The 10063-nt window shown below is 33.1% G+C and overlaps 3 protein-coding genes across 3 annotated transcripts; all 3 read right to left on the bottom strand.

Moving 5' to 3' along the window:
• Positions 1-1687: 1687 nt before the first annotated feature.
• LOC106333483 (zinc finger protein ZAT5-like) lies at positions 1688-3078 on the bottom strand. Its single transcript, XM_013771921.1, has one exon. It carries the CDS (start codon positions 2907-2909, stop codon positions 1818-1820), a length of 1092 nt encoding a protein of 363 aa, XP_013627375.1. The 5' UTR covers positions 2910-3078; the 3' UTR covers positions 1688-1817.
• Positions 3079-4502: 1424 nt separating this feature from the next.
• Positions 4503-4904, bottom strand: LOC106329604 (pumilio homolog 15-like). Its single transcript, XM_013768294.1, has one exon. It carries the CDS (start codon positions 4902-4904, stop codon positions 4503-4505), a length of 402 nt encoding a protein of 133 aa, XP_013623748.1.
• Positions 4905-6137: 1233 nt separating this feature from the next.
• LOC106332554 (salicylate/benzoate carboxyl methyltransferase-like) lies at positions 6138-8929 on the bottom strand. Its single transcript, XM_013771030.1, has 5 exons — positions 8852-8929; positions 8614-8746; positions 7282-7677; positions 6919-7176; positions 6138-6821 (listed from the first exon to the last, which is right to left on the bottom strand). The coding sequence occupies exons 1-5, from the start codon at positions 8887-8889 to the stop codon at positions 6474-6476; spliced, it is 1173 nt and encodes a 390-aa protein (XP_013626484.1). The 5' UTR covers positions 8890-8929; the 3' UTR covers positions 6138-6473.
• Positions 8930-10063: the final 1134 nt, after the last annotated feature.

Raw genomic sequence — 10063 nt, 5'->3', positions numbered from 1 at the left:
AATACATGGACCTCTCACTGTAGACCTATCTTTGGTCTTGATGGATGCTTTCTTAAGTGTACAACTCTCTCAACACCATCTTCATCATCGTCTGAACATAAAGGTGTAGCATACTCATCAAAATCTTCATCAACAAAATCAGCCACATTCCTTTCTACTCTTGCTTCTTCATCAAATTGGTGTTCATTCCTCTCGGCCTCATATCTCTCTGCCTCTGAATCTGCCTCATACCTCTCTGTCTCCTCTCTCTCGTTCTCAGCTCTTGACTCATCTCCTTCTGTCTCTGGCTCAACAAAGATATCGATTGAATCTACCCATACTGAAGCTCTACACATTTTTGTGAACTGATCGTCACCATTTCTTATCAACTGTCGTTCTTCTATACCTTCATATGGAAACTTAAACCACACTCTTTGACCATAGAGACTTATGGGTAGCTGGTTCATGAGCTCTGGAAATAAACGACTAGGATAAGCTTCCATTATCCTATAACCACCACCATTGTAAAGATCTTTACCATCAACCTCTTCAAATTTTCCACCATAGTAGCAGCCAAAGGTGATCAGCCTGCCTTCCTCAGAACTATAAGTTACATAAAAATGGCACCAAAAGGTTAAGCAAATCCCATACGACATCTTACCCTAATATGTATAAAAATTCCAAAATTTTCATTCACTGAAATAACTCGACATACCTCATCTTTCAGACTCGCTAGTCACAGAAACACTTCTCGGTTCAATTTGCCCACGAAATCTCCTATGATTACTCCTCTGTTCTTTGATTTTAGACTCCCATGTCGTCTCTGTTTTCCTCTTTCTTCTTCTTTGTTCTGTTCTTCTAAAATCACGATGAACCCTAATTTTAATTTTCCCAATTTTATTTTTACTTCAATTGACAAAACAACGCCGTTTTGTCAAGGCAAATTAAAAAAAAAAAATTAATTTGGTCTGATTTTAAACCGACCAATACCATTCTAGCCTCGTGTGTGCCATGTCAGCACCCGAAGCTAAATAAACCGAAATCAGATTCGGTTATGTAGTAATTAACCAGATTGGAAAAATTCATGTCTGAAATTCAAAATTAAACTTAGTTCGTGGTGGTTTTGGCTTGATTCAATAGTTTGTGTATGAAAACAATGGAGACATCAAGTTCATGGTGGAATCGGCCGTTTTATGTATAAATCATATATCTTTTTAAGAACATGAAATATATTTATCTTTAGAAGATAATCAATTTGTCGTTCAATAGAGTTCCTGGAAGCTAGGAAAAGCATTCATTGTGAACTGAGTATATACATGTATATGACAACAGTATACTAAACTATCACCACCACTGATATTTAAATTAAAAGCAAAAATAAATAGTAGTATATGTATTTGATCAGAACTCTCTCACTATCGATTTAAAGCTTTATTTGTCAACGGCAAAGAGAACTTTTTGTTACAACTGCTAAAAAGAACAGAATTGAAACAACAAGACCAGACACCCCGTCACGCCCTTTTCATGAGCTTTTTTTTTTTCTTCTGGAGGAAACAAGAAAACAATATTTTCTGATCAAAATCATTAAAGAACGTGACATCAAAATATCTATACAATTTTCTTTTGTAACAAATCGAAACTAAAGAGATGATTATATTTTAGTATACTCGTCTGAAAAAAGACCCAAGAAAAAAAGAATCCCCGCAAGTATTTAAGAAGCAAAGAATCGGTTACACAAAAAAAAAAAAAAAACGTTAGATATTGAATGAATTATCAGTTTCCTAGTAAGCCAAAAAAAGAAAATAATATGTTTTTAGATTAGTGTGTTTAATAATAAATCAGTAATAGCAATCCACCAAAGTAGGAGCAGACAAGACAAGAGACACTGGTTCTTCTTTTTGTTTCGTCTCTTGATGTTCTTGTTCTTGTTCGTGTTTTTGCTTCAAAGCCAAGCTCAACCCATTGACCCTATTCTCATCTTCCGGTGCGGGTAGATTCAGATCCAAATCCAATGACACGACCATCTTCTTAGCTTTCTTTGCCTCTGGCATCACCAGATGATCTTGACCGTCGGATATTTGATCATACGACATGGAAGACAATGATAACTCCGTGTTGGCCGCAGCCGCGGCCACCGTCACGATGGGAGCTGGTGCCGCAGCCACAACCACCGCACCTCTATGCCGTCTCATGTGACCACCTAAGGCTTGTCCAGACGTAAACTCGGCTCCACAAATTCCACATTCATGAACTTTATTGTTATTTGCCTTTCCGTAAGCAACAAGCGATCTATTGTTGTTGTTTTTGTTGTTATTGTAAATATTTGTGGTTGTAACGAGTGAAGCGGCGTCGTTTTCGTAGATACTCTTCTTTAGGTCAAGGTTGGAGTAAAAGGAGGTGGCTCTAGGTTTCTTGTGGCTAGCTCTATGGCCGCCTAGAGCCTGAAAAGAAGGGAAGGTCCGGTCACATGTTTTGCACTGATAAACGTAGTAACCTGATTTGCCACCACCGTTTGATGAAGAAGTCTCTAGAAACCTCCTGCTGCTAAATCTATACGTGTTATTATTGTTTATTTCTTGGTGAGGTATCTTGAGCTGTTGGTTGTGTTGGGGGAAAGAGTGTCCCTGGGAAAGGAGTATCAAACAATTGGCTACGTCTTGATCTTCCTCGTCTTCTTCGCCCTTCAACGTTGGGTTGTTGTTAGAGGACCAAGATGCTGATGAAGATGAAGACGTGACCACACCATCCTTTTTGCGGTTTGCTACATCATTTTCCTTGGAATCAAGAACGTTGGATACTTCTTCTTCAACTATAGGAGGGGATACAGAGAAAGGAATAGGAGACTGTGGACGTTGTCGCTTTGTACGCTTCCCTCTAAGGATCAATGCTTGCTCTTTTGAGGCCGCTATCGCCTCTTCAAATGCTTCCATTATTCTGATGTTCAAGAAAAGAGAAGAGGAGTTGTGTTGTTGGTTATGAAGATGTTAAACTGATGTAATATATATTAATGTGTTAAGAGGAAGATGTGTGTGAGATGGAGAGAGATGTGTGGAGAGATGGATACATAAATAGTGAGTGATATAGAAAGAGAGGAGTCAAAGAGAGACACCACCACATATATAGCAAAAATGTACGAGAAAAGCTTTTTAAGTGTGTGAATATGTTTGGACTTGTCTTTTTGTAGCCTCTAAAATTTTAGTAATTCTGTTATTGTCTCTCTTCTACCATTTTCCCAACTTGGCAAACTAATCACAATACAATGAGATAGAGAGAGTAACCATTTCAACAAAATGTGCAATTTTAGACAATGTATATAGTAATATATGTTTGTTCCAGTTCATTATGCGTTGTTTAACTCTGTATAACGATTTAGTGTGTGTGTGTGATGATGGGATCACACATCAAATAGTTTCGTTAGTTTTTTTTCTTCTTTTTGTTAAAACTGGTTTTCACTTTGATGAGTTAATTTACATAACGTTTATGAATCACTTTGAAAAAGACATTAAAAGATAGATGGCCGCATTAAGTATATCTAATGAGATTATTCAACATCACTCTGAAATAGACATTAAACGATAAAATAAAATAAAAATTTTGTTATTTGATTAAAATTATTTCTTATGGTTATATTATGGTAATGTAATTGGATTATATGTGTTTCGAAAACAAAATTGGATTATATAGGATAGGAATATTTGATTTTCAGAAAGGAAAAAAAAAGATTTTGGATTGTAGGAGCTTTTTCAAATCTTATGAAAAGGAAAATTATTTAAGGAAATAAAGAAAACTAATGACCGACATATTCTTAATATTAATTGAATAAATTTATGTTATTTGATTAAAAATATATTTTATTGGTATTTAAGAAACATAAATTCCCTTAGATAGTTTTTTTTAGTTTATTTTCACAAAAATAGATCTCAAGGAAGAAAATGACCAAAATAAGTTTTATTAAAGGGTAGATATGCATTTATACCTAACGGTTAACTAATCTAGAATTAGGGTTTAGAGTTAAGGGGTGGAGTTTTAGGGATAAAGTTTCAAATTTTAAAATATAAAAAATTAAAATTTTCAAAATAAAAATATGCTATTTTGGTCATTTTTAGTGCTATTTTGTGACAAAAACTAAAAAAAAAATCTATTCGAGAGAATTTTCCTTTAAGAAATAACGTGAAAAAGGTATTTAAGAAATAAGAAAATGAATGACCGTTAAATTTTTATTCTTAATTTCTTTATTGTGGGAAAGGGAGAGGGGTGGAATGTAGATATGGGATCTTCAAAACTAAAGCAAAATGAAAAGATTGAAAAAAAAAAACCTCTAGCCAACATATATATCATTTTATATATTATAATAAAAACACTTACTCAATATAGATGAAAACAAACTACACATCTGATTCAGATTTCTATTGTGAAATTTGTAGGTCAATTTTAATTGAACCACAACAACAACAACCAAAAACAGATATTAAAGTTTATAATCTTCATCAAACAATGCAATCATACACCTGCATGAAAGAGTATTAATAGGCCGTAAGATTCCAATCATATCTTTTCACCAAAGGTAAACCATGGGGGTCTTGTCTAAAGTAGATTCCATCCTCTCTTCCTATCCAATAGGTGTATCCCACATACTTAGTCCACGTAGATCTGTATGCCTCAAACACTTGTTGAATCTTATAATCAGGTCCTTGCCCCATATGACACCAGAAGAGCGTCGTGTGCCAAAGATTATCCCTGAATTTATATTCTTGGCTTTGGCCGACGGCCAAATAATGGTCACCAAGGTCGTCGTCCTTGGATTTACAATGTATTGCGAGGATTTTGTTGTTCAGTTCGTTCGTGAGAACGAGAGTTTCTTTTTCGTCTACTATCTGTCCGATGCATCTACTAAGAAGAATGAAAAAGATGATTAGATTTTTCATTTTGTTTTTTTGAAACTAAGCCTCTCTTTAATTTGTTGTAAAGATATAGGTATCCATCTTAGATGGTATTCATACACATTTTCACGCTGAGATTCCTCCTTTCCTATTGTTACCAAATGATATTCTGCAACAAAAATTGATGAAAATGGTAAAATAATTATTATATTTCTTATTTTAGTTTCTTCTTATCTTTATCTTTATAATATAACTTTGACCAACAATATTTATCTTTATCTTTTAATCTTATTTTGGAAGTGTATTTAGTTTAATTCGACCAACAAGACTTAACCTTTTTTTTTTTTGTCATCAACGATACAGACTCATACTGACTCTGTAAACCAAACCGGGTGATCTGCATCCATGTGAACGACAAAAGACGGTTGTTTCCTAACATTGCGCGCTAGTCTATCCGCTTTTGAATTTTGCGTCCTTGGTACATAGATAATCTCTGATCGGGTGAAACTTTCTTTCATGATCTTGATATCTTCCAAATAATTTGCAAAAGCTGGTTATTCTTCTGGTTCCGAAACCATCTTCACCAATTGAGAACAATCCGTTGCAAACGTAACCTAAAATTAACGTAAATTCCTCATGCATTCCATTGCCTATAGTAGCGCTTCCATCTCTGCATGAATTGGAGATAGAGAAGCTCTTGCATTCTTCACCCCCAACAATCCATCAAAACCTTCTAAAGTGTTGAACCAATCTTGTCTTGAAAAAATATCACCCTCTTTCCAGGAGCCATCTGTAAAGCACCATCTTCATGGAATCGACGATAAAGTCGTATTCATTATTTGTGGTGTTGTCTTCTGGTCCTTCAGTAGTGCCTCAGCCCACAGTATTGATTCTGTTTCTACCAACTTAAGCGTATCTATTGGGTCCATATCCAAGTTACTGAAAACTTTATTATTCCTAACTTTCCAGATGTACCATTTCTGCTTAATTTGACCAACCAGATTCTATAATTTGGTTTGACAAAATACAAAATTGTAGATTTGTAACTTACACAATCGTACGTGTAAGCAGAAGGGGAAGGTCAAAGATAACATTGAATTGGTATACAAAAGCATAAGTAAGCTTCTGAACAACAATTTTGCATATTAAGAACATAAGAGGCAAAGAGAATGCTGGAGATTCAGCAGTTTCGCCGCATCTTTACTTTAAGTTCTTCTCATATTCCTTCATAAAGACTTCTTAATTCAGCAGTTTTGCATGTTCTTCTCATATTCCTTCATTTTTTCAGCTCTAGGCTTGTTCTTTGATTCTCTTTCATGATCCCCCTTAGATACCCTTGATGGTAAAAGATCAAACTCTTGAACCATGTTGATGCACAGATATAGGTCTGTCTATATACTCTAGGTGGGTGTTAAAAAAAATATACTCTAGATGAAAACCTCTAGTTACAGAATCTAGATGAAAACTTAATTAGCCTAGAAGTTCTATTTATAGACTTAGATGATTTATATATTCTTTAAACGCAGGAATTCATGCATGATCGACGATATACTTTAAAAAAATTAACCATTCACATCGCTCGCGAAGACTAAACTTTATTGTACATAAAAAAAGTTATTTGCGAGTCAATGAAACGACTAGACTAACGGTCGTTTTGTTTCTGCAACCAGCATGTTGAGACACATGATGTGCGAACTTGTTAAACAATCTGCTGATAATGGCATTTCCAAAGTGAGCCACGAGCAATGGTTCACTCACCGCTCTTATGTAATTGGCTTCATTTTTTCCTGATTTACTTCTCTTTGACCCGTCTTGGTTACAATGGCCAAGATCATATTCATGCGCCTCTAAATCTTTGATTTCAAATGAACCTTCTATCCCTACTATTTCTTTAACTTCTTCTTTGCTAGGATCATAAAAAGGCATGTAGAACGAATCTACCTTCGAAGCACTCACAAGACCCTACGAAAAAAATAGATATATGTGAAACCAGTGTTTGAACATGTATTCAAAATATGGAAAGACAAAAAGAGAACATATTTTTTTTTTTGATATATACCTCGACGACTAGGTCATGGAGAGATTTGGATAATAATGTCCAAAAGTGACAACAATCTCTATGCAATGGATTATCCATATTGTTTCTACCGATGAAAGTTAGAACCATACGTCCATTAGAAACCATCTCTTCCGAACGCAGTTTCAGAAATGTTGTGAAATCTCTTTGGAATTGTTTTAAGTAAGCCTTGTATGCACTTAGGGGACTTGAAGCTGTGATGTATACACTCATTTTGTTCTTCTCAAGTCCTTCAGGAACCTTACAATCAAATAGTTCCAATATTATAGCAAAATTTCGATACAAAATAAATCAGTTTATATGTAAAGAGAGAATATTATAATGAAGTCTCGATACTAGCCATACCTTAGAGAGCCAATGGAGGCCATAAGAGGAATGTACTAAATGGAGACTCTTACGAGGGAAGAGCCTCGAGTAGAAGGAGCCGGGTACTCCAGAAACGAAGTATGGTGCTTTGCACGTGAGGTTCTTCTCTTTGAATGAGTGTATGAATTTGAACGTTGTGTTGAAATCGTTATTAGGGAGATCGTTTAGACAACAATCTATCTCTGGTGGGTTTTGGTTCCATTTTTGACATAACACATTGGTTGTATTGATGATTTCAGACATTGCAAAGAACGTGTTTTGTCCCGAAGAGCAGCCCAAATCAGCTACTTTTATGTATTTAGGAAAGCTCAAGCCCATCATCAGTTCCTTTATGTTCTTAACTAAAACCGGCTTAGCCTTTGCTAACGCTCTCCTCTTAAAAAAGAAAAATTAATCGGTTAACTATAACTGTTTTCTTTTGTCACAGGTGTATAATTGAATTCAAGGCAACATTCAAGGATCCGTTTATGATTACTTTTATGATTGGTGTGCCCATGCTGTTCATACATGGTAACATGGCCTACATTAATATGTTTTCGGTTTATTGTGTAACTTAACGATCGAGATTAATTGTGGGACTGGGGAGATTTTAACAATTATATAAAACCAAACCAAAATTAAAGGTTTAAAGCCGTATTCGGTTCGGAACCAAATCTAGTGTTTAGTTAAAACAATATAAAACCCAAAATTTTATCGTAAGAGCATGATTATTGGTAAAAACGCGGGTTCTTAATTTTTTTTTTTTTCTGATTTAAAAAGAAAAATTAAAAATGAACTAATCGTGGGTTGCCACGTGTCCGTGGGGTCCGTAAACAGTAAAACAAACTCCTGTGAAACGTTTTTTATTTGGCGACATTGAAACACAGTTTTTGCAAAAAGGTGGTGGGGTCCACGCGAAGGAACTCTCTTGTCACCACCGATAATCATGCTCTAAGCTAATCATGATGTGTGTTTGAACAAAAAAAAGCTAATCATCATGATGTGTACTTAACAGAACCGTAAATAAAGTTAATGTAACTTAACAATACCGACCAGATACACCCAAATACATAAACAATGAAATATTAAAATTTACATACATAAAATCTTAATTAATATTAATTTAAATAAATAGTGTTTTCGTTTATATTTTCTCCCAAGCAGAATTTATAAACAAAACAATTGCGTACAAAATAATTCAGCAAACCGGATAACTAAAACAACAATAACCGAATGCGAGTTTATATCTATTCATCAACACCTAGATAAAGAATTAAATTGTGTATGCATATAAACTCACGAAAAATGAAATATATAAAGGTTAGGAGGAACCTGAAGAAGAGAATTGGTGGAGTAGCTGTTGTCTCCCTCTCCTCCGCTCATACATAGAGCACTCACAAAAGAGTATTTGCTACTTCTCTCTTCATCGCCGCTACTCGACTCGTTCTCAGTCTTATAATCATATCTGCATGTCATACATAAAGAAATACATATAGAAGATGCATGAATACATCTATGTAAAAATAATATATACAATCATATGAATATATGATGAATTTGAGAGAAGAACCTTGAGGAATGAATGCTGTGGATGAATCTTGAATCCATAATTCTCGCAGAATTTCAAGGGGAAAACGGAGAGTTATTACAATATGTTTATGTTGTTTAGGGTGGTGATCCCTTGTTCACCTTACCTATAGAAGTGGGACATATCTTGAAATTAACGTGAAACACGTTGGGTTGTTGTAATATAAACTCCAATAGGTTAAGATTTGCGCCTTGCGCGGGATCAACATTATATATATAAATTATTTTATGCATTAAATATTTTTACATATTATGAAATAATAAATATATATTAAATAATTAAAAGTCAGTAACTATTAAATATATAATTAAATTGGTGCGAACATATAAATCAATTTTATTAATCCAAAAATATTTTTTTTATATTTGATACGATATGTTATTAGATTTAAATGATACTAGCATAGATAATATATTTTAGTATATTTTTAATATTAATGTCTATTAAATGATGATTTCTACTCATATAGCTTTTTTGATCATTTGTATCTTTTATAGAAAAAAATTTAAATTACTGATAACAAAATTTTCAACGTGGGATTAATAGTTTTAGTAATTTATAATTTTTAAAAAAATAGTTGTCAATAATCGTTCAAAACTTTTATCAAAAAAAATTGTTCAAAGTAAATTTTGAAACTAAAATATTGTATTTTATATGGTTTATAGTTTAATTTAAAACGATATATATATTAATCTTAATAATTAATTAAATTAGACTTTTTACTTATATAATTTTTGTAATCATTTGTATTTTGTCATAACAAAAATTTTAAACCATGGATCATAAAATTTGAATGTGAGACTTTTAACAGTTTTAGTAATTTATAGCCGTTTGTAAAAATTCAAAATATAACATATACATAAAAATCTAAATTTTTATTATATGGTTATTGTGGTTGTTTAATTTATTTAATAGTTTAAAATTAAACAAATATGATAGAAAATACACTATTTTTTATCAAATCTTTATTATTCAAAATCATTAATTGCCGTATATACTTTAGTCACATTAGGCAATTCCGTATATTTTATTTAAAGAAATAATAAAGTACATTAATGATGAATTTATTATTAGTTTAATAAAAAACTTATTATATAATTAGATGGACCAACATATTTCTATAATGATTGTAAGAATCATTCTAGTGATGACATATGGCTACAAAAAGAAGTTATAATGTTTCTCAAATAATAT

The sequence above is a fragment of the Brassica oleracea genome, chromosome C3 (assembly GCF_000695525.1).
Source record: "Brassica oleracea var. oleracea cultivar TO1000 chromosome C3, BOL, whole genome shotgun sequence".
Taxonomy (NCBI): Eukaryota; Viridiplantae; Streptophyta; class Magnoliopsida; order Brassicales; family Brassicaceae; genus Brassica; species Brassica oleracea.
Note: the sequence above shows the minus strand (reverse complement) of the source record. Positions and strands in the feature narration are given on the sequence as shown.

Excerpts from the sequence above, each read along its gene's own strand:
- LOC106333483 (XM_013771921.1), bottom strand. The coding sequence starts at position 2,909 with ATGGAAGCATTTGAAGAGGCGATAGCGGCCTCAAAAGAGCAAGCATTG.
- LOC106329604 (XM_013768294.1), bottom strand. The coding sequence starts at position 4,904 with ATGAAAAATCTAATCATCTTTTTCATTCTTCTTAGTAGATGCATCGGA.
- LOC106332554 (XM_013771030.1), bottom strand. The coding sequence starts at position 8,889 with ATGGATTCAAGATTCATCCACAGCATTCATTCCTCAAG. Across the intron at positions 7,177-7,281 it reads GCCTCCATTGGCTCTCTAAG|GTTCCTGAAGGACTTGAGAA; the intron begins GTATGGCTAGTA and ends TTTGATTGTAAG. Across the intron at positions 6,822-6,918 it reads TCCATGACCTAGTCGTCGAG|GGTCTTGTGAGTGCTTCGAA; the intron begins GTATATATCAAA and ends TTTTTTTCGTAG.